Here is a 25161-nt window from a genome sequence, read left to right as displayed (position 1 = left end):
TTCTTATCAGTTCTTATCAGTTCTTATTAGTTTCTTATTAGTTTATTATTCCTCTGTCATTTTGGGTAGCAGGAGATTTCAAAGTAAAATTAAAATATGTACAAATATATCAGAATACACACATTTTAAAACTTGTTTTAAAAATATATATTTTTTTTTAATTCATGGGATTTTCAGTCCTGGAGACAGAAGTCTTCAAGTTTATACAATATAATATAGTTAAGTGAACATTATTGGAAGATTCTCTTCCATTACCCTTCTTATGTGATTCAATTATAGACCTTAGAGATTGACCCTCTGCAGTAGCTTCCTTCAGTCCTTAGTGCACTGAATCTTGAATTCCACCACAGAATAATTCTGAATGGTAATGGCCTTGCGATTTATATATTTGACCACAAGATTATACTGATGTTGGAGTGAAGACGGCAAAATCTTTAGGTCAGTATCAGTGTCCACAGTGTTTGAGCTTCCAACTTTCAGTTGAAAGGTGACTTTTACAGTAGGTCAGGATTGATGTTTACTCCATTTGAACTTCCAGTTTTCAGTTGAAAGGGGTCCTTTTACAAGTCCTGCAAGGTATCTAAATTCCATTGTTAAAGTCTGTGTCAATTTTTAAAACTGATTAGTTTTTCAAATGAAGCACATTTTGCGAGACTCCTTTTTAATGTAATGGTACCAGAACCATCTAGTGCATATTTAACTTACAAGAAAGGCGTCAAGCTTTGTTTTGTTACTGTGATGGGCGATGAACTAATAATTCATACAACGACTACAGGCATAGAATATAAGTATCTGTTGGCATATATGTACTACAAGGAGTAAAGCAAAATCTTCCTAATGATGTTTGTAGTAGCTTTTATCCCTTCCTTCCTCCTCCCTTCCATTTTAACATCTTGGTCCTGTCCTCATAATAGTGTCATAGTTTGAAGGATTTTTTTTTTTTTTTTTATTCATTTAAAATTACCGATGCTGTATGCAAGACAGTTCACAAACAGCAGAGAGCTGGTAGATTCAGTTCTTCTCATTACCAATATATACTAGGTGAAAACAGGGTGAAAATCTTTCCTTCCCGCAATATTCTGATGAATGGGATGGTGCCAAACGGAATTCACTGACCTCGTGCTGCAAGCGCCTGTCAGAGTTCTCACGGATGGATGAACTCTTATTTCCTCTGACTGATGATGTCAGTTGGGAATTTTCACCTTTCTTTCATTCCAAGTTGAAGATAAATACAGCGATGAATTGTACTTATTTTTTTTTTTGCCAGTTTCCTTGATCTCCTTCTGTAAGGAGAGTTTGAGAGGCCAGTTTGTTCCACTGGAGATGGAAAGAAAGGAGCAGTGTATGCATACAATGTTGACATACTTTCTGCTGATGGCTGTTTCAATTAGTAACTTAAATGTTAAATCATAGGGAATCGAGAAAATATTTATATTCTTAATGCATATAATTATGCTTAAAATCTTTAGTGGACCATTTACTGTGCTTAATGTGGTATTTAGAGAAAATTAAAGTTCATTCTAGAGAACATTTTGAATGTAACAGGAAAATATTCATGGCAGATGTTTGTGAATTAATCGGTAGTAAAGCCTGACTTAAAAGTACATAATGTGTAAATACACGTTTGGATTTCTTTTGGTGTTATCAGTAGACAAAGAGAAGTCAGTGCTTAAATACTTTCTGTCAAGGCTGATCTTTCCCGTGTAGATTTGAACAGTGACTTAAAGTAATTACTATTGTAAATAATGTCTGTCTGGGCATGTCTAGATCCAAGCCATGGTGTAATTTTAAAATATTGTATACATAAGCCAAAGTAACTCCATATATGAATAACTGTATTCTGAGAAAAACCTTTTTCAGTTGTCTTAATTCTCACCCAGAGCAAATGCATTCACATGTGGCTTTATTTGGAAATAAGTGGTTGAAGACTAGTGCAGTAAAAACATCAGTGGAACTCTATGGAAGATGTTTCATTATACTTTTCAGTGCAGTTTCCCTGTTCTGAATTTCTGAACTGCTAGAAATAATCGCTTACAGATAAACTGCTTTCCCTATTCTTGTCTGTTTGGTGTTTTTTGGTTTTGTTTTGTTGTGTTTTTTTGTTTGTTTGTTTTGGTTTTGTGTGTTTTTTTCTTTGAGAAACTACAAGTAACTATATAATTTTATGTATAATGCCTTAGAACCCACAAGAATGACCCACACAGGAGAATTTGGGGATTATTGACATGAATTACATTGCCTTGAATGCTTGTAGGATGTTTTGGGTAAAAGGACTTGTTGTGGTCCATAAACATTTTATTGGCATCTAGCATTGAGCAAATACTAAATCACATAGAGCTCGTACTGGCTCTGTTAGAAGGTGTTGAATAGACGAAAGGATAATACACTTGTCCTAAATCCATTACTTCCCCCACTGTATTTTTATTAAAGTCAGTGAGCAAGGGAACTCTAAGAGATTAGACATTGTTTTGTAGTACAGAGGAGCTCATTGTTACTCCAGTTGATGCGGTACCTGACTTGTTCTCTTTCTTGCATCCAGCTGCTACAGCTTATTTAAGCACTTAATTCAAAAACAAGATCTAGCCTTTTTTTTTTTTAACTGCATAATTCATTTTAATTGTCCCTTAAAAATACCACTGTTTCTAAACATTGTTTTTACAATAAATTATTACTTTGTAATTTCAGCCTCACTCTTTTAAAACACCAGAAAAAAACCTCCAGGAAAAGTAGAGAGCTGTGCTATGCTAAATGCAACTGAAAAAGATTTCCAAGGAAAGACATGAAAGGAAGGACTGTGGGCACAGTGCATACTGAACACCTTATGTTAACAAGGAGATTGGTGTGTGCCCAATAAACTGGTTTTGGGGCAGCACAGTTTAACTACTTATGAGTATTCTTTACCTCAAGTAGCATAGTTCTCTATCTGTATCTGAAAAACCACCATAGCTATTTTGAAGGCCAGATAGAATACTAATTATTATCTAGTTTGATATCTTGCATATCCCAGATGAATTCTCACAATTGTGGTTAAAATAGGGGAAAAATCAACCTTTATTTAAATGTTTCCTAGCTAGAGAAAAATTACTGTAACTTCCATAAGCTGTGGCAGTGATTAATTATTTTTACTCTTTAGAAATAAGACACAGCTTTAGTCTGTATTTGTCAAGCTTCAACTTTCAGCCATTTCATTTCTGTATGCTAGTGGGAAAAAGCCTGTACTATGTGAGTTTTTTGTTAATTATATATATATATATATGAAATGCAATACGAATAAAAGCATAAGATTCAAGCACACTGAGTCTTCATGTATATGCACTTTTTCAAAACTTCTTTTTCTCCAGGTTTTCAGTATTTCAACGGAGATAAGTGTAGAGTTATTCACATTGGACATTAGCCTATTTAAATACTCAAAGATTGCGTTAGTCTTTCAGTTACAGTACAGTTCATTTGCTTGTGACCCTCAAGTCTTCTCAGTCACTCTGTCTAAGGCTTAGTCCTCTGCCTGGTAAATGCTGTATCCACCCTCCCCTGTCCCCCCACCCAGCAAGTGCATGAGCTTGAATTTATCGTACTGAAAACCACTGTTTGCTTTCACTAAATCTGTCCAGCAGTTCTGGTCACTACACGTGATTTGTGTTTTTAGTAATTTACTGTTCTCAGAATCTGTGTCATTACTGTGGTCTTGTATAGGCTGCTGATGAAAGACAATAACTAGTGAAATGCAAATAATTTGTTTGGTGTGCCACCAGAAACACACTCATTGGATTTTCTATTTACAGTTAAATTCTGAGACCTACTGGTTAGGTGGTGTTGACTCAGTTTAGTGTATGCAGTGTTTTTTGAATTAAATACCTTACGTCACTGAGGCAGATTCCTTAGGGAAGTCTGCAAATATTAATTATACACTACTACCTTCGTTATTGATACACTATGCCGTTGGACTCCTGTATGAAATTAGAGGAACTAAGAGCTGCAGGTAACGTTTCAGGTACTCCTTATAGCTTTTCTGAGGAGCAGAGCAGTGAAAATGATAGAATTTTTGACAACTGAAACATTTTAATAAATGTATTTAACTGCTTTTGAAGTATTTGAAGGGAGCTGGTCAGTTGTTATGTCTTGGAAGTTTTGAAGGGAATGAATAAGGTGCTGAGAAACACTCCATACTTCCCAGAAACATCTCCTTTGGTGAGGGGAAGAACACCTACTGTACTCACAGTTACTCTCTGTAGTAGCAGAGACTTTTGCACTGCCTGCAGGATCACGGGGAATTCACTGGCACTTTGAAGTGTGAAGTGATAATCCTCACAACTGCTTACTTCTTTATTAAATTTGCGGAAGTTAATTACATGCCCTGCTAATTTACAACAAAAACCTCACAATTCTCTGATGCCAAGTAGGCAAGTGAGTTTTCCAAGGTTCAGTTTAGTCCCTCATGCTGTAAGAAGAATTTGGCATTGGCACACGTTATTACTATCATCCATCCAGAGAGTTTATTAATGTATGCACATTTTTCTACACAGTAGTGTCTCATGAGCATGTCTCGATAAATCTTCTAAATGCAATTAAAATGTATTTCTTTATAGTATTTTTTACTGCTGGGACTTATTGTTAAGGTTCTGCTTAGCATTTGTGGGTTGACTACTTGCGACCTTTGAAAATTAGAGCAGGACATAAATTAATATCACTGAATTGCATATGGCTAAATATACTAAGTATTCACATGTGCTAATTATATTGCCAAGGATATAGTCAGAAATTAACTGATATTTAGAACAGTGGTATTTTATATTCATGAAGTTTGCTGTGTTTCATATGCCTTGACAACTGTAAGTAAATTGGATTTTGGAGAGGGTTTTAGTGGCTTTTTGAATGGTGCTTGCTGCAACATTTCTAGCTGAAAAACAGAACAAGAATGTGCCTCTCATCAACCAAGGAGAAGTGGATCATTCTGCTGGTGACAGATTGACCTCAAAGTGTGCAACCGGGGAGGCCAGTTCTAATGAAACAAAGTGGATCATTGCTCTGTATTCTGTTATTAAGCATCTCGGAGTTAACTAGAGTAATGATTAAATGTGCTTAAATGACTGTTACAATGATAGTGAAGATAAAAAGGTCAGTTCATACTCTTTCACCAGGCCTAAACAGAAGCAATTAATAAAACTAAAAATTGCACTACATGAGATATTACCTGAAAATGTGCTTTTTGGGGGTTTGTTTAGTGTATCGGGGCAGCTGAGTGAAAAAGGACTGTGTGGAAGTGGTTGCCTTTCTTCATAATGTCATTAGTATTTAATGTTTTCTTGTTAAGGGATCATGTTAAATCTTATTTAAATGGGATGCCACCATTGATGCAGGGGAATCTGAGTTCATCTGTCCCTTTATTTTTTGTTTGTTTCTGGATTGTCTGCCTTATATTTTGTGTGTTGTGACTGCCCAGATCATCAGAGTAAATTTGGCTATGACTGAATAATTATTTCCAATTTTTTTTTAATGCCTTACTGTCTCACCGGTTTCAGACATAAATGCTGTTTTTGCGTACAAGTTTCCATCCTTTAGCTAAAGAAAGTTTTCCAATACTTTGCCACCTTCTCTGTAAAACCAAAATAAAATTGCAAGTATAGAGCTGTGGGTTCTCCTCAGCATATTGAGCTGTTGGTCAGCCTTCCCTGTGGGAGTTAGCCATGGAGTTACTCCTTTAGAACAAAGTTGCAAACAGCATCAAGCCAAGTACCTAAAAGAGAACTCTGAAAAGTGAGGTCTGTGCCAAAATGGGTTGAAATGTGTCACTGTAGGTAGCAGGTGAATGTGGAAGAGTTCTGTTCAGCAACTATGTGCTTAGATAGGCTTTAGAAAGGGCAAACTTTATTTGCTGTGCTGATGCTTGACATTTTCTGGAGCTCGCACGTTATGTAGCCACCGTTACAGTGTGATTAAAACACTTCATTGCTGCTTAAGCCTAAAAGGTTGGGTTTTGATACCTTGTGCTGCAGTGTTTTTCTGACAATTTTTTATCAATTCCAATTTATATGCAATTATATGTTGCTTTTAGAGGGGAACTGTAGTGCTCAAAGCCACATGGTAGGTGCCGACAGAATTAGTTTAAAACCTGAAATAGTATGTCATTAGAATTCCTTCACTGCTGAACAGGAATCTTGGAGATTGCGTGATTTTTATGTATCTATTTAAACAAAAGCTGAGGATAAAGATCTTAAGTGAAAAGTACCTATTGGTAGAATTGCTTCCCTTATCTTGTTTATACTGATTAATTAAAAAATAAAAAGCACATAGGGTTAAAGATAAGATGGCACCACTGTTTTCTTCTTTCCGTGTAATCTTGTTGCATGTCTCTACATAAGCTGTTCTGGCCACTCATCGTAGTAACCAGCTGGGCCATTTCACCTGCTGGAGCCATTAAAGAGGACTCTCTCCCCCTAGATTAATCCCCTCCGACATTAGTTTTTTGCTCTGACAACTGGAGCAGGCATTCAGAATTTGCAGGTGGCCAGTGTGACGCACATAATTGCCTACAATTTTAGGCAATGAATAAAAATGGTCTACATTACTTGTCAAAGGTTGTATATGCAGTGCCAAGTGAGATCTATGGGAAGCCTTTTAGGGTTTAAAGAACAGTTAATAGCAAAGCTGCACAGTGCTTTTTTAATCATAATGCATTTGTAATATAGCACTTTGATCTTCTCCTTGTAGGAAATGGTGTTATATTAGCCACTTTTAAACATTTATGAGTGAAATTCAGTTATAGGAGAGTAAAAGTGATTATTCTTAGGCAGAACGTGTTAGATTTCATTAAAAGTTTTAGCTTGCCCCTTCCTTGTTAAAATCTGTGGGGAGTCCTGTTCCTGGAGGGTTTCAAATCAGGATCTGAAGATTTAGAGGAGCTTTTTCTTTGTTTTTTTTTTTACTAAAGCAACTGCACAACTAGAAAAGACTGTAGTAAATACCGATGTTATTTGTGGTTGTTTATAAATGCACTTCAGCTGCATAGCACTAAGCGCAAAAAATGTCACACACTCAACAGTTTAGGGAATGTTTCCTTGTATTTTAAAGATCTTAATTCTCGGTTGCGTCGATTATAACCTAGAAAATACATTATTTAAAGCATGATCATAAATTATCTACAACAAAAAATAGGCGACTCTAAAATGTACTACTCCTCGAAGAGCCGAGTTTGACCTTTCAGACCCAAGAGCCTTTTATTAACACCTGCCTGTAAGGAGAACCGTGCCACACGCAGCTTTCGGATTCACGACCACAAAACTGATGAGGAAAGGCTTGAAGGGTTCAGTTTGTGTCACTTGCTGTTTGCCGTTTCCATTTCACAGATGATTAATCTTTCTGTGAAGAAAGGCCAGAGAAACAAAGCACATTGGGCTCTTCCTGCAGTTACTCCTTCTGAATGCACACTAGCTTGCTAACTAAAAGGCCTTTAGATTTCCTGCCGAGAGAGATGTTCTGAAAGTGAATGCAGCTGGTTGGAGGTCACCAGTGCAAAGCTCTTGCCATTGTGTAATGGAGGCTTTGGCAGGTTTCATTTTGGGGGGGAGGGAGAAGGTGTTGGCAAAAAATTAATGCAGAATAAAAAGGGCTTTGGCCATTTGAATTAATTTCTTGAAGGGTGGATCATCAATAATAGGCTCAATTTCTTTTGCTCACATTTAAAAAAAAGAAAGAAGATATTTGCTGTGTTTTTCCCCACCCATTCTCTTTTCTTAATGGCATGTTTATATTGTACGTGGTCTCTCCCGCTGGATTCTGAAATGTCACGTCTTACTGAGTTTGCAAAGCAGTCTAAAATGTACTGATTTTTACATATATTTTGTGAGCTCTGCTCATTTTCATGGTGGTGAGAGATGATACTTGACTATTGTGGATTTAACTTCCTAATTATGGAATTTATGTAACTTAATAATCGATATTGCTCTGTAGTGACTTTTGAGGCGGCAACTTCTGTTTTTTCTGGTAGAGTAAAAATTTGGTTTTAAAAGGTATTATCCAATTTTTAATGTGTATGTACATTTTGAATCTTTATATATACACGTCTTGTTTATGGAAGAGAATGGTCTGATATCCAGCTGAGTTTTTGACTTTTTTTTTTTTCATGATCTTGCATAGGACGTAATGTGCAAAATCAGGACCTGGGTAATAGATGAAAAGAAAGCTGTCCGCTTCTGTCATGATTGGAATGACAAAGAGGTAGGCTATAAATATCGTCCCGTGAATTGACTTGTGATTTTGCTACCTGTTACTGTCTTTTTTTTTAAAGGATTTTTTTTTAGATTTCATTTTCTTAGTGTATTGAATGTTAAAATTATAATCTGATTCTGTTTTAGTCACTGATCTATATGTTCTGCTTTAATTCTGTTGCCTTCTCAGACATGCCACAAGGAAAACGGTAATAAAATTAACTCAAGTTGGTATAACTTATTTTAAAAATTCTCCTCCTATGTTTTCACTTCTAGATTGATGTTTTGAACAAATACTTGTTTTTTACTTCAAAACCAATGATCTACTTGGTTAACCTCTCAGAAAAAGACTACATTAGAAAGAAAAACAAGTGGTGAGTGTGTTCAGGTTAAATATCTAAATTTCCGTTTCTGTTTCACAGTTTTCAATGGTGAATAATTCCTTGTGCATTTAGATCACCAAAAATATTAATTAAAATAGGAATAAAAACTAATACTGCACTTTTGTTACTTGTTATGCTCCTATTGACGTGCTGCTTGAATGCAATGCATATGGCAAAACTCTGAATGAAAGTGCATAATAGAAAAGAATATGCGTTCCTTACTTAGGTTTTTACATGAATCCATTAGCTGTGAAGAAAATAGATTTGATTTAGAAGTACTGATTTAAATAAACATATGTTTTTGTCATGTTATGTAATGCTGATTGTCTGAACAACATCCTTTTCATTCCAAAGGAGTGGAACTGAATGCCAGAGGGCTAACGTTACAGGAGTTGCAGAGAAATCTTTCAAACTGTGTCAAAATTGCCCATTTCAACAGGACTCTTGTGTGTGCAGTTGGGTGCCTGGCTTCCTTGCCACTGCTTGCACTTCTCTTGTGGTTTGCAGGCCTGTTTTGATGGGCTTCAGTGCCTTGAACAGCATAGGTTTTAGCCAAGTATTCCTGACATCAATATTGTGACTTAAGTATATGCTGGTTATGAAATCAATCTATCAGACATTCAGTGAACTGGATGAAGATCCAGTCCTTACATGGTAGGTGTGGTGGGAACCTGCTGTTGAGAAGCACAGCATTTAGCATGTCACTGAAGCTCTAGATGGGTAAATGTTTGCTTTGTGGAGAAGAGAACAGATTAAGTAGTATATGATGAAGAAGAATCTACAGCAGTATATTTAGTTTAAAAAAAACCCCAGTGGAACAACAAACCTTTTTTTAGTATCTGGATCTTTAAACAGCATACTTGTGAGATACTTTGAAGATGTATAAATGTATGTTTGTGAACAGATTTATGCGTGTAACTCATCCAAACAAATCAAAAGTATCTAAAGCGGAATATCTGAATTCCCCTAAAGTACACCCTCTGTTTCTCCCTGTACTTCATTAAGTACTTAGATGCACATGGTTTCAATTTTCCATTAAAAATTCTCATTTCCATATGATATCAAAGAGTGAGAAGGCTTTAAACTGAAAAATAAACATTCATAGACTGGAAGCCAAAACAATAATTAATGTCAGATGGTTAACTGCAATAAATCATTAGAATAAATTCTGTGAAATTACTGCAACTGAAACTGTCCTTTTGATACTCCAAGACATTTTGTGTTAGTATTAAAGAACAAAATTTAACCTATTTTATAGCAATACCCTCTCAGCCCAAAACACAGACTTTGGAATAAACTTGATAACCAGTGTAATAATTCAAGCTTTTCATGTTTGGACAAATGTTATAATTCTATATTAATTTGTTCTTTCTTTGAAAGTTTTTTTAGATGTGATGATTTAAACGTCAAAATGGTTCTACCCAAGGAAGTCTTTAAAATCAGGATTGTAGGATTTACTTTGTTGCTGTCAGGCGATATTTTTTTCTAAGTACAAATGTTGAGGTTTCCTAAGGTTCTCTATAGCAGTACAGACACGGAAGTTTATGTGAAAATGGATGAGTAGGTTTCCCTGTCCGAAAAAGGATCCTCGCACCTGTATTTGGATGATTACAGGTAGAGCTCACTGGCTCTAATTGTACAGTAAATGCCATTTCCCAGACCCTAATGGTAGACAGCCTACTTAGGAGACGCCAGTCTGTGATTTAGCTGTCGCCAGTCACCCCATGTTTTTTGTGAGACTAGTTGTGATGATGACATAGTTAAACCCAATTGAAAGCAAATCTTGGTATAAATTGCAATTTTTAATTTGTAAGAAATCAGATGTTTGAGTTGAGAAGTCATATAATGAAACGGTTTCGCTGTTTCTATTACAATTAATGATTTAGTTTTTAAAAAGTATACCCAGATCTCATGGATGTGAGTGTAATTGTAGCTGAAAGATCAAAGCCTGGGTAGCTGAGTGATGTTCCAGAAGAGAATTTACCACATAGCCATTTTCAGTACAGTTTCTGCCTCCTGCTGTTCCTATTTTCCCTCAAGCTAGCCATTGACTACCCCCTGTGCATCCCTGCTCGTAAAAAATGATTGAGGAAGTATTTGTCATGTATTTATGAGTGGGAAACATTGTGTGATAGGGAAAGGCATCTACTAGAACCAGAAAGATTGCCATTTTCTTTCATTCAGCCACTCTGCCACAGCTTTAAATCCTCTGTTTATGCAACATAGCTGTTATATTTAAGAGCAGAATGAATGTTTTCTATGAAGGATGCTAAGGGTAGGCTTTTGTCATTTGTGTGGTGCAAGCAGATGTAAATTATTAGCATATATTTTACTGTTAGATGCCACTTAATTTGTTATTTTTATTAATATTTTGAGGGATAGAGGTTCGTATTTGAAATGCAAGCCACATTTAGACCAGTTGTTCAACTCAAAAAAGTTTATTTCTGGGCTTAATTCATCATCTTACTATAACAAAAGTAAGGTTAGTCCAGGAAACACTCAGCAGTAAAATTCTACAACTATAGAAGTGTTTCGAAAGCGCAAAGGAGAGGAGATGCTTTTTGACTGTGGGTAGAGAGGAAAACTGAAATTCTTTGTTCTACTGGGTCACTCTTTCGGAATTAATGAACGGTTTAATTGTTAGTTAAAAACACACTTACATTTAAGTACTAACATGTTATTTTTCAACCCGAGAAAAGAAGAAAACACTGTGAAAGATAGGACAATTGTGTGTCTGAGTAGGTGTATTGACCTTTTGAAAGATGTAAAAACTGGAATGGCTCCAAGCAGCTACTTGCTGGTTTTAACAATGTTGAATTAGTCATTCAGTTGATTTATGATTAAGACCAAGCCCCTGAAGAGAAGCTGATATGGCAGCTGTGTTAGTCGCACTTGTGTTATGATCAGATGACAGTAATCATGATGTTGTACAGGGGAATCCACTGAAACTGTTCTTACTACATATTGCTGTGCTCTAAATAAATACTTAAGCCCTTCTTTTTAATAGTTCCTAGTAGTTTTTATATGGATCTAGCACCTTAACATGGTACACATGTGTTTGAGTTTTACTATGGAAGTATTCTAAACAAGCCTCTTAATTTTTAGTTAAAACTGCTTTTTGAGTCACAGGATGTCACATGAATCCAGGACATGAAATTGATCACCCCTTCACGTAATTAAAGGTTTACATTTTAGTCTTGCTAAAGAGGGTGCTTTCAGCAGGTCAGTATGGGACCATGCTTAGCATACTGTTTGGTTCAGTGTTTTGGACTGATTCGTCGCAGTGTACACCTGGAATACTGTGTGTGTCCAAGCGCATAGGCTGATCTTTTGACTCAACTTCTCAGGTCTAAACAAGTGAATTTTTTCATTCTATGCATAGACTGTAATTTAAAGAGCTGATTCTGCTGTTAAAGGTTTTCTAATATCTGTACCATCATAACTAAGTCATCCGAGACTTGATACAGATTTTGGAGCGTTGTTTAATGTAATTCAGACATGTTGCATATGCAAATGTGTGTTAACATTATTTTCAAGGAGGTGTTTCTCACAATGTTATGGTGGACGTTCTGTTCACAACAGTAAGTTGAGTGTTGATGGGATAGGGTACCTCTCTTGAAGTATCTTACTCCTGTGTATTTAGAAGGGTGGTGTATATGTCATAATAAATGACCTTTTCCCTGTAAATTTTTACAGCATTTTTTATGGTCTTAAGCTGGAAGAAGCATAATTAGGTCAGATTAAAAGGTCTGTCTTTTCTGGTATCATGTTTCTGACAGGCCACTAACAGATGTCCAGGGAAGAGTTTAGGAGCAGATTACTCAAACAGAATGTATGTGCTCAGCTTCATGCAATCTGTTATTGTAGAACTGACTAAGACAGATATGATATACTTGTGGTTAATAATTTTTTACTTTTTTTATTCTATGAATTTAGCTATTGACCTTTTGAACCCAAGTATACTTTTGGCATCCCAATATCCTGGAGCAGGGACTTTCCATAGTTTTAACTATGTGCTATATGGAGAAGTACTTCCTTATGCTTGTTTTGGATCTGCCACATCGTAATTTCATTTGATGCTCCTTAGATCTTGTAGTATGAGAGTGAGTAATTCTTTTCTATTCATCTATTCCATATTGCTTCAGATGTTCCAAATATTAAAAAAAGGGGGTGTGAGGAGGGAAATCTGACATGAAGAAAGAAATATTAAGGGTAAAGCGCAAGGAAGACTCAGTAGGTTTGAGTATGAATTAATCTGCTTCAGTCAGTCATTCTCTTTTAAACTAGTTAGGAAAGTTATAATCTGTTGGTAAATGGAGACTTGATGTTCTTGGTTGTATTTCTGTAGGTACGTGCCCAGTGGTAGAATAGACCTAATAGTTGTGTGTTCACTGTCTTAGCCAAAGAGCTGGGCAATGTCATGTGCTGGTACAGCCAGAGGATGGTGGCAGGAGAAGAAATACTATCCCAAAGGTTTTCCTGGTGTCAGTGTGCCTGTTAAAAACAAGAAAGGAAAACAAAACCCACCAAACTCAGCAACAAATAGCCCCTGTGCGAACCTCCCCTTCCACTCTTGAATAATGTCTGATTTTAGAGAAGTCCTGGAGATACTGTTTTTGTGCAGGCTCTTCTTAAATTGGTTAGCAATAAATATTCGATCTCCATGTAAAAAAAAATAGTGAAATTTCTTCCTTAGCGTTTAACCTGCATTTTCATTTGAGACCTTTCAAAAAAGACATTTTAAAAAATAAAAGAAACAAAAATTAATGGATAAGGGTAATAGTAACATGACATACCTTGAAACAAAACATGATTTAACAAGCAGTATAAGGATATGTATATTTAAGAATCTTGGTAAATAAATTCAGGGGGAATAAAATTAAGGGAAAGAACAACTACAGGCCAGCTCCATCTCTTTTACAGCTATAGAAATATGATGACTTAATAAAAGTGTGAAACATCTCCATCTTAGTCCCACTGAAACACGGTCTCCTTTCACTGTCCAAGTTTTAACCCATTTCAAATGCTTTCTGAAATAGATGAACCTTGCAAATTTGGAAAAAAAAAAAACACACCCCCCCCCCAAAAAAAAAAAAAAAAAAACAAAAAAAAACCCCAAAAAAATTGCCATTTGGACCAAATACCTAAAAGTTGTTCCTCTTCTAAAAAGAGGGATGCTACTGTTAATGAAACTCTGCAGTGCAGAGGCAAACAGAATTACTTCACTTAGAGCAAACAGCTATTTGCAAATACTGGTGTCATGTCACAAGATACCCATGAGGGCAGAATGCAGTTTTCACTACTTTCAGCTTCTGAGTTACATTTATTTTCTGAATTATATTAAGTGTATATTTAAATATGCTATAGGTCATACAGTCATGGATATTTATGCAGATAAATTTTATTCTTATATATTTGAGAATGTATTTGTAGAATTCTTTAAATCATAATTATAAGCTGTAATGCTATCATGGTATTGACATGTCTTCTTGACATAGCTGCTTAATAATTTGAAGGCTGTCCTCTATGCTGAAAGATTTGGAAAATTATGATTTTTAAATATGTTGTACTTCTTGTCCCTACCTTACAACTGAAATGTTTTTAAAAAATATTAAAAGATTATTTATGTTGTCTGTGTATAAATGGTGTTTTGCACATACAAGCTGTGAAGTCAGGTACTCAAAGTTAGCAAGATCCAGAATTGAGGCTTCTTGTTGCACCTTTGCTGCCTGGTGGAGAGTGTGTACCTTACAGCTCATGTCATTTTAACTAGAAGATGGCATATACTTTCCGTAGACACTTACCTACTTTAGTAGGGAATAGGGTGTGCTGTTTGCTTAATAAACTGTTATTCTTTATAATGTCTTATACAAATTAATTAATTAATACGAATTAATTTATCATCTGTCAAACTAACGGCAGTCTATTTTCTTTCCAGCACCTTTGCCTGATGTTGCCAGTTGACTTCTTGTAGTCCTCTGTCTTACCAATTCCACTGACTTTTCATTCCGATGTTCTGTCTATCTCGCATTCTTTTCCTATCTGAAGTGTTCTTCATGGGTCTTTGCCAGATTGTGTCTCCCTGTTCTCTGGTTTCATCCCATTCTTGCTGGCTTAGTTCCAGTCCAGTCCTTTGGTCTGGATGATTTCTTTCACCAGACTTCCTGCTTTGCTTTGCTTTCCTTTGCCCCTCTGGAATCCCCCCATCCATTTGAATGTGAATGCACATTGTTTGGGTGACAGCAGGTGTTGGGGACATGTCTCTAAGCATGGGGAAGATGGGTCCCTGCTCCCAGCTCTGGTGTGTAGCCTCACTCCAGACACAAAAACACCTTCCAGGAGCAGTCTAGCTTCAATCCAGTGCTCCACTTGCATGCAGGTGCTGTGCATTATAGAAAGAGATTAAATCGCTGAGGCTCTTCAGTGTTAAACTCGAGCGGTTTTGCTACTTGAGGACATGAATTTCTGATTTGGATGGACTTCCGCACAAATGCAATGGCTTATCGCTGATACTGAGTTTGCTCTATACCAAATGTAAATTCTTGGCTCCTAAGCATTAGAACAGTAAATTTTTTTCAAATGTAAGGTTTCTGGGATGTTCTAAAAATGGGCTATGCTGTATGGTGAAGCTGTTTTGAAAAATTTCAGTTCACCTGGTCACAACATGGCAGTTATAAATAGCTAAAGCGTAGGTTGTGAAGTCAGGAAATAAAGCCTCAGTAATTTATTTAGGATGTATTGAGTCTTGAAGCTGATAAAAAGGGTCGTAGTGGTGGAGGGGGAAACCTCCTGGTTTTTGGGACGGCCTGTCCTAGGCAGATAAAGTTAGCTTCAGCCTGTTCTTACAACTCATCAAAGGCTGCAGACTGTGGAAAGCAGGATGACCAGAGTAACGAGGAACAGTTTGTGCGATGTTGTGAGTGATCCCTGCCAGCCCAGCATCCCGCAGCGCTAAGCCTGGCCCAGCACAGCCGTGCCCCAGCCAGCCGCTCCTCTTCTCCACAGGGCATCCTGTGCGTCAGGCTGATTGTACGATCAGAGTAACGCAAAAGAGCTATGTGTTAGCACTCCATATCAGTAAGGCTGTGCTGAGTAAAAGTAATTTTTCAACTTTGTTGCTGCCTGTATGATCCCTGTCTTACCAGCTGCATGTTGTACCTAACATCCTTTTGAACAACTCAGCTTGGCCTCCCATCTTTTCCTCCTTTTCTCCTCTCTCTCCAGAGGCTCTTTGCTGTGTTGTTTTTGTTTTTGTTTGGTTGGTTTTTGGTCTGTCATCACCATAATGTTTATACGCCGTTTTGAGTGTGGATGCTCCACCACTTTTATGGTCTGCTCCTGTAGTCCTATAAATTGCTACCTGCTAATGATACTTTTTTAATCTGCCATGGCAGTTCAGAGAATCAGGTAATTTGTGTTACATATTATTTAAACGCTTGGATTTTCATAGGCAAAATCTAAAGCAATAGATACTAGCTTTCAACATGCAAACCCCTAACTACTTACAAAGTTATCCAAACCTGTGCAGGATCAGAAGCAGCATCTTTATTTGTATATAATGTCTGAACCCTTTAGAAACTGTTTCTTCCTGATCTTCACTGGAATTGGGGCTTTTCAATAAATATTTTTGTCACTTAGATGAACACATGCTACTTAAGATATGAAGTAGTAGGGGAGAGAATAATGTAGCACTACATTCCAAATCAGTTACACACCTTTGAATCCTTTGGTGTATAGATAACATGAGCAGTGAAGAAAGGGACTTCCACAGAAAAATGGTGTGTGGTGACATTGTCAAAGACAATGACAAACTTTATTGCAAAATCATTGCAACTTGACACATTCCTGACTCTGGATGCATCACAAGGTATAACATTCTTTTCAAACTTCAGCCTGTTTAAAGTGGAAGAATGCTTAACCTGCTCAGAAACAAACCTGAGATGCGGATATATGTCTGAGTAGAGATTATGTTACTGTGTAGTGGATATGGAAAAAGCAGAGACTGATAAATCTCTGCTCTTCTTTCCTCTCAGTATAGCGTGGGCTTTAAAATCAAGTTACTCAATAAAAGTATGGATACTGTCTAGTACTTGCATATTTTTTTCTGGAATTATATCAATGATTTGTCTCCTGAATGATGTCTGCAAATAAACTGTGTCCTGTCACTACTGTTTCTCAAAGGCTTTCCAAATGTGCTTGGAGGGATGGCAGTGTATGTTGTATGTAGCTGTGGTCCTTCACTGCGCGCTGCTGTGGCAGACTTAGCTGGCTAAGCAAGGTGCTGCTTGCTCGCCTGAATGCAGATTTCTAGCTCTTTGAATCAATTCTTTAGAATGCCTCCCTCTTGTTTATTGTAGGTTAGAACATAGCTTTTGACAACGTATAGTCAAGCAACCTATGTTAGTTTTACTGGCAACTAAATGCGTTTGGGAATTTTCGGTTGCTTGGTATCTTTTTTGATACTCTAAATTGAGATTTTTAGCTTCAGCCTGTCTCATTTTGCTTTTTATGGCTCATGTTTTTACGTTCAGACTAGCTTCTACTATTTAGGAGAGCATGCATCTCTCTTCCATAGTACTCCGAGCCAGTGAAGTCTTAAACACTGAAATGGAAAAAGTGAAGGAGAAACAATGTTTTTCTTGCTTGTCTTTGTTACAGAATGGAAGAAAGGGAAAGGGTAAGCAACTTAAGAACCCAACTTTTATGTTGAGGACCAGATTCTGTAATTTCCATGATGTTCCACTCCAGGGTCGTTAGTCCTGAGCATCATCAGTGCAACTCCATCAACTGAACAGGTCCTCAGGGATTTTGGAGAAGACTGGGGCACTAACCATCATATCAGTGCCGTCGTCTCTCTACAGTACCACTACCTCAGATGCAGATTTCAAATCCTCCTTCCAATGGCAGAGTTCAGTAGTGATTTCACTCTTACTCATTTTAGAGTAAAGCAGATAGAAACTGCATGTAAACCTGTTGATGTTTGTGTGAAAATCCCTTCCGCATTTCAGGTTCCTGATGAGAAGCATGATTACTAATAAAGAAGCGGAGCACTTTTTGTTTCCTTACTCTTTTGTGTTGTGCATATTACATGCACAGCCACCTTTGCTGCAGTGATTTTTGGATGAAATAGTATTGATGGGAGAAAGAGAAGGAAGTAAGGTGAAATAGTCTACTCAATTGTGTTTCCCAGGGATAAAGATTATTCTTTGATTGAAAATTAGTGTCTAAATCTACTTGGAGAAGTTCTGTTCTGCTGCATTTTTCCATTTATTGTTGATTTCTAGAAATATTTTGTATCTCCTTTGTGACACAAGTTACAAAGGTCCAGTCACACTTCTGTCATTGCAGTTAAAATGCCATCTGCTAATATGCTGTAGCTGAACCAAGTTATGTTTTTCTGGATATCTGAACCTCCGAAGAATATTAATAGGGAAAGAGGAGGGGAACTGATCTCTCTATGCCCTGGTTTGGTTTATGAGCTGAAAGAATAGCTTGAATTTGTTGTATTAATGAACAGGTCTTATCCTAGAAAGTTGTATTTTTGGGTTTTTTTGTTTGTTTGTTTGTTTGTTTTTTTAAAGAAAGGTTTTTGGTTTTCCTTTTTTTGCTATACAAATCAGTTAACAGAGAATTGTGCGAGATCACTTTAAAAATAGCAGGGAGAGGTTATTATTCTTGACAGTAGTTGTTTATTCTTAAGTTATTGTGCATGAAGTTATTTATTGTTACTTATTATTATTAATTTATTGAGCCCTGTGCCTTTCAGAATGCATGAGCATTATTAGCCTTTGTCAACTGACAACATAGAAAATTGTGCATAGTCCGCAAAGGAAATACATTACTATTACGAATCAAGAGAAAGATACTATGGGCATGTGTCCCTAGCTTTTAACATCTGTTGAGTCTTTACCATTGTATCTGACATGGCATTTAAAACCCTCCAGTTATTTTTGTGCATGTCCCACTGCGAGTGCTGCAGGTGGAGAGGCGGCTGCTGGTGCCTGCAGCGCGGCGAGGGGCTGCGCTGGGAGCAGCGCCAGTGGCTCCTTCCCTGGGGTCTGCCACCTCCGCGCTGCTTGTAACCCCTGTTTTTTGAGAGGGAAGATGGTCTTTCATGCTCATGGTAGGCGCATCAACAGTTGTAATGACCGCTGGCTGAGCTTTCATTTTAGAGCTTTTTTAAGCAAAGAACCCTCTGATAATATTGTCACTTATTCTGAAATAACAACAGACTTACTTGTATTGCTTTTGCAAAAACATTTGTATAGAGGAATTTGGACATTGCAATCACTATCACTACAATAATATCTCTTAAACAATGTCCAAATCAGTAAGTAACTTCCCTTTCATAATCTGTCACTCAGTATTGTATGTGGTTTGCAAACAAGTACATGTATGTACCTCTAAAATTCTGCTTATTGAATATGTCTGTCTGGATCATGTCTTGAAACATTTTTTGCCATCACATGCTACAGAGTTCTGTTAATCTCTTGAAGTTCTTATAGTTGAAGTTAATTTTATTTCACATACCATTCTTTATGTCACTGCAGTTGAAATTTGAGACACTTATGGAGTCTGGCAATAATACTCATCTTGAAACTGTTCTTCATGAACGTTCTGCAGCATCTCCATTCTCTGGGGGAATACTTTATGGCTTATTGTTCAGTTTTCATACAACTAGGGGCTAAATGGGAACACCAGTCAATCAAAAATCACTTGTTACAACAGAAAAATAATGTTTGAGAAGGAAAGTTCTTTTATGCAATGAAACTATAGGCTGCTGTGGCTTTGACACCCATTTTCGAGTTTACTTTTGCTCTAAAGTAAATTCTTTGTTTCACAGACACATTTTTCATTTATTATTTTGAAAATCTGATGCATTTTATTTGTGTGGGGTTTTTTTAAATTTTAAAGAATAGTTTTCATTTTAATCTTAGGTTTATTTACAGCTCAATTTTAGGTATTAGGTATATGGAAATATGTTTTCATTTAACTGCTTGTTTTTCCCAAGAAAGAATACTTACCTTCTGAAGTTTTGGCAGAGTCCTTTAGTTTCAAAGCTTGAGTTTCTTCTAATGACTAACGTTCAAATGTTGATTAGTCACTAGTTTTACAATGAATAGAACTATGCATCCTTGGTTTGAATCCAGGAATAGGTGCTTCTTCTTGTTTAAATTGGAGAGGAAAGTTTTTTAAGTTAAGTAGGTTTAATGGAAGAACTGCCAAATGAGATATTTGGTATGGGTATCTTACTATACTTTATTACCAGTGCTTGACCTTAATTATTGTTAATTTGGAGAGAAGTTAAATAACACAATGTTTAGGATTTACTGTGCTCTGGCAATAGTTTCTAAAACCTGAAGAGATTTTTAAAAGAAAAATATTTGAAAGAGACTAAATGCGTACACTGGTTTTGTACTTCATGGAGTTGAACAACGAAAACGCATTAATCGTATTCACTGTATATCAAGTCTCACTCTTGTTCTTGTGCACTGGCACAATGTTACACTTCTGAAGTTAAAATGTATTCAAATCCAAACAAACTGCTTTTCTTTAAAAAAAAAAATCATCTTACACTTAATACATTGAAACATACACAATGTTGTCAATCTAAAACATGTGATATTCTTCCAGTTTGTTTTATTTCAGAGACTCATTAAATCCATATCTGTTTTTATTTAATAAAATCTTTATGTCCCAGGATACTCAGATTAATGAAGTGTGTGTGCATAGGCATGTGTGTTTTGTTTCCTATATGATTTTAAAAATAATAATAATAATTATTATTAATACTAAAAAATACCTTTATGGAGGGTAAACGTTTGTCTTTGGCTCCCTCTATCTGCCTGTCACTACTTGTCTTTGTGAATTAATGCTTTTTCATAACTCCATCCATCAGATAGATTAGAATCAGCAGAAAAGACGTCTGCAAGTATTCTGTATAGGTGTTCGGTAAAATAAATGAAAATGTATGGTAAAGAGACATGGAGAACTAGTAAGGAATTTAATTATTCAAGCTTAACAAGGTTCATGACTTTGTGCTTAGAGAGTATATTTCTGAAATATTTTTCCATTTTGGTTAAAGTCTAATTTTTGTATTAGGTTTTCCATAAAGATACAGCTATAGGGTCAAAGTGTATTAAGCAGAAACATGGTTTTAGTTGCCTGTCTTGCAGCAGTGTGTGGTTGTGTTACAGCCTTTTGTTTCTGACTTCTAGTTATGTTAGTGCCCTATTGACACAGAAGGTAACTAGATTGTTCTATTAGTGATTTCTGACAAACAGAAATGATTTGATATGCTAAAGCTATTTCTGACAGAAGATATAAAGTTTTGACAAACATGCATGGCACAGCAAGTGTCCAATTCTAAAGAGCAAAATAAATGCAAACCGCCATTATGGGGAACACAAACAGCCTGAAAGCAAGTTATCAGTAAGCAAATAATTGTTGAACTGTTATGAATGGAATAGGATGTTGAAATAGGGCATGATTGGCTGATGTTACATATGTCCTTGATTACCTTCCTTGTGCTTTTATCCTAATAAGTGACATTCTTTGTATTCCCTTGGATGGCTAGACAGTCTGACACTGAAGAAGAATAAATATTGCATGTGGTACACATTAAGCTGTCATCTAGGACAGCATTTATAAAAAGTAACTAGAAAAATTCATAAGAAATTCTACAGTGCTACAGTTTCCTGGCTCCAGTCATAATTGTCAAAGTTCTTGACACATTCAGGTCTTCTGAAATGATTTGGGTTTACAGTTACTTGGTGTATGAATAATTATTTGGGATTCATTTTCTCTGATGATGCAGACTTAATGTTAGTTCTCAAAATGTTGCAGTTCCATTAAAGGTCATGTAGTAATAAAAAAAGAAAGAACACAAGTGTTGTGTATGCAGCCAGTCCTCTTGCGATGTCAGAACCAGCAGATGTATATGTAGAAAATAAAAGTAACTGATAAAATTGAAAAGCTCTTTTCCAAATGCTGTCTTAGAATCTTGTTGGAAGATCCATTATGAGCATACATTATTACTACGTTTTGTGTAAATTGTCAGTCTTCTATTTTTCTTCACTAACTTGAAATTAAGAATCAAAAGCATCATAGCGGATATCGTCATCTCTGCAAGGGCAATGGAGAAAACCCTTTTTTAGCATTGTAAGCTGATGAGTTACTCTTTGAATGCTAATTGTTTTCATATTTAATTTTGAGAAGATGGAAGTGTAGTAGTTACATTCTTCATACTCTTAAGTCTCTGAATTTCTTGTGACGAGGTATATGTTGACCAAGAAATTTTCAATGGCTCCTTCATCTTTTCATGTATTTGTTGCATAACATAATACCTTGATACTCTATGGAGTCTGACACAAAATTTCACTACAAATATTTTAAAGGATTCTTACAGCTCTGTCACTGACCATGTCAGTGGAGCATTCTCACCGTATTCATGGTATAGTCTTGGTTTCTGCATAAGGAAACGCAGCCTTCTTCCATTGGTGGGTACGTCTCTCCATTTGTGACAGTATTGTCTGACTCAGGTGATCTTTTTATATTATTTTAGTGAATTAGGAATACCCTGTAAGTAAAAATAGACTGTAATCACCTCATCAAGTTACTTGAGGACTAACATAATTTTATAGGTGACATTGTGCTTAGTCTCATTCCTCTTCCAAGTGGCCTATAATTTACAAGACCTCGTTGTGAGTAGCTTAGAATGTGAAAGTAGGGCCATTGGCTCTTTCATAAATTTGCATTTAATGTTAATTGAAAAGCTTTAAAATAGTTCTTAGAACAGGGTTGGAAAAAAATGTGTATTTGTGGGAACAGTTAAAGCTGAAACACCTGTTTGGATTGAAGAAAGTTTTCTCCAAGTATAACACTGCTTAAATGTTACAGGTAACTGTTAACTCTGTAGACCACTACAGAGCACAAAATATTTGCCCAACTGGTAAATTGAACTGTAAGTCCCACTGTGGGAAATTGCTTTGCTGTGCTCCAAACAGCAGTTATCTTAGTAATCGTACCTGAATTCTTTTGTGGCTAATAGACAGTTGATGTTCTTCTTACCATGATGGAATTATTTTATTGTGATATTATTAATTGTAAAAATTTCAGGTAAGATGTGTTCAAGTAGCTTAATGTGGGCTGAGTTATGATTTTTAATTGGTGCTCTGAGAGAGCTGGTTTTTGAGTTGAGAATGTGCATAACCCCACATTTCACATTCTAAACCAGCACTCACAACAAGGAGCTTATCAGAGCAAATTGTCTAGTCCATCCCCTTCCTCACTCTAAACCTAATGACCCTTTATCATCATGGTTTAGATTGCTGGACACAGATGTGAGAAAATACAAGTAATCTACAGGTAACTACAGTAGCTGCACTGATGTTCTCAGAGAACTGACTGCTGGGAAGATAAAAAGCTTCCCACAGAGCCTGTGACTTTCCAGCAGCAAAGCACATCATGAGCTCATACATGAAGTTTTATTTGCTGAAGATTCACAATAAGATGCATTAGGGACATTCAGCAGGGTCTCTTCTTAGATGAGCACAAGAATTCAGTCAGGTTGTTAGTGGATGCGCTAGTGCATGGCTTCACACTAAAACTAGAAAGTCCAGCAATACCAGTAATGTTTCCTTTTGGGAACATCACAAACTACAGCTGCAATATGATATTGATGTTGCTGTCATTTGTTCCTTGATTGCAAATGATCTGATGTTGTTGGTCTTTTTTTTTCTTATGGAAAATATTCAGGCAGGAAGGAAATATTGTTTAGGAAAGAAAGCTGCTGGCTGTTGGAATACAGAGTTAGCAGTGCCGGCTAGATATGGAGGTAGAAGTAAAGTCTTACACAAAAAGATTTGTGTGTGATTAATTACCTTATTTTTTTCTCAGCATTTTTTTCTGTAGTCATGAAGTCGATCTAAAAAAAAAAATCTGTGTGCGTGATTGGATACTTTTCCAAGGAATGGGAAGGAAATAAAATATTTTTCATTTCACATACCTTAAGGTTAAGAAGCTAATGGTCTTGTTTACTGTTTTTAAGTGGTTTTTGTAATTGAAGAAGCTGCTGTAATACAGTTTTTATTTTTAGTGATTCAGTAAGGCTGAAATGGATCTATTAAACCAGATGGGAATGATCAATGTGAATCAGTCTGTCTGCACTTTCATTCTTTTCTGAAGTAACTTAAGTATAAACAGAGGTACTTATGTAGAAAAATGAATTTGGATGCTGAAATGCCTTTTTCCCCCCCATTTTTTTAATAATCTGTAAGTTTTGGCTTTGTAAGGAGAAAGACAACATGGCCTGAGAGGTACAGGTCCTCCAAAAATGAGGATCCACAGAGGGTGGCATTAATTATTATGGAAACAAGCTTTACAGTGCTTGTCTTTACAGAAAATGTTAATCCTGCAAAAAGCCTTAAACCCAAGTCACACAAAAACTCAGAACATTCCCCTCCCACCCAGACACAAAAACGAAATCCCACAAACCACATCCCCCTGCTCCTCCAGTAGAGCTAATGAGACAGACTTATGGCTGGTTTTTGATTTCTGTCCTTCCACCCTGGTGGAGCACTGTTGGGTGTCCCGTTGCTGCTGTGGGGAGCTCCGTGGGGTCAGCACTGCTGCCCGTGCTGGGGCAGGAGCAGGAGCAGGCAGGGCTCAGGGCGCAGGGCTCTGGGCTGGCTCTAAGGCAGGGGCTCTCAAGCTGAGCCCAGGACCGTAGCAGCCGTTTCCTTAATTTTCCTCCATGAGAGGAAGCTACGAGACATTGTGAAAACTACACAGTTTGCTCTTCATTGTTGCCACTTGCCTCTGTTCCGCTTGTTTAATGTCCATTTTCCAGTTTAAGCCGACCTAAAAGGTAACAAGCAGAAGTCTATATTGCAGAGCCAAACAGACACTTTCTAAGAAATTATTTTCAGTGATTACACATACTTTTTGGTTGACGGTAAAGACATGCAGGTGTATTTTTTCTTTTTCACTGGCCTGTGCGACCTCACCTAGGCGTTCCTGCTCTGGCCGGGGGATTGGACTAGATGATCTTCTGATGTCCCTTCCAATCCCAAACATACTGTGATACTGTGTGAAATAGGAGCTACAGGGAAAAAATACGTATAATCTTTTGTCCTATTTTGTCTTTTGAGTGAGGAAGACAAAAGAAGTAAAGGGATATGCATATTGTAAGATTGATTTCCACCTCCTTATTTTTTAAATCTTAACATGAACTGTAATGAAATGTATGTACAAATTGCAAGCAAACACTTGATATATCTTTTTTTGTGATATATACTGTGTTTCGTATTCTGTTGTGGCTTTAACTCTCAACTGCAGTAGACATACGGAAAAATAGAAAAAAACGTTGGCTGTTAAAAAGTTTTGTTTGAGCTTTTTAGACTGAGTGATTAGCAGAAATAATGACCCTGTCAGTCTTAATCACATTAAAATGTGGTTAACATCATTTAATTTTTTCCACTTAATATGCGAAAATTTCCAGTAGATTTGCAGTGAAGGCCATTGAAATTCCATTAGAACAAGAATAAAAATTTCAGGCATCATTTATTCAGAGAGAG

At 36.6% G+C, this 25161-nt stretch overlaps 1 protein-coding gene across 2 annotated transcripts in view; it reads left to right on the top strand.

Moving 5' to 3' along the window:
- OLA1 (Obg like ATPase 1) overlaps nucleotides 1-25161 on the top strand; it is a 101883-nt gene that overhangs the window by 53507 nt on the left and 23215 nt on the right. For both annotated transcript variants that reach the window (XM_065068807.1, XM_065068808.1), the window contains 2 exons: nucleotides 8131-8211; nucleotides 8478-8575. In XM_065068807.1, coding sequence (XP_064924879.1) covers nucleotides 8131-8211; nucleotides 8478-8575 — 179 coding nt within the window. The remainder of the gene's footprint in view (nucleotides 1-8130; nucleotides 8212-8477; nucleotides 8576-25161) is intronic.

The sequence above is a fragment of the Columba livia genome, chromosome 7 (assembly GCF_036013475.1).
Source record: "Columba livia isolate bColLiv1 breed racing homer chromosome 7, bColLiv1.pat.W.v2, whole genome shotgun sequence".
NCBI classification, from domain to species: Eukaryota; Metazoa; Chordata; class Aves; order Columbiformes; family Columbidae; genus Columba; species Columba livia.
Note: the sequence above shows the minus strand (reverse complement) of the source record. Positions and strands in the feature narration are given on the sequence as shown.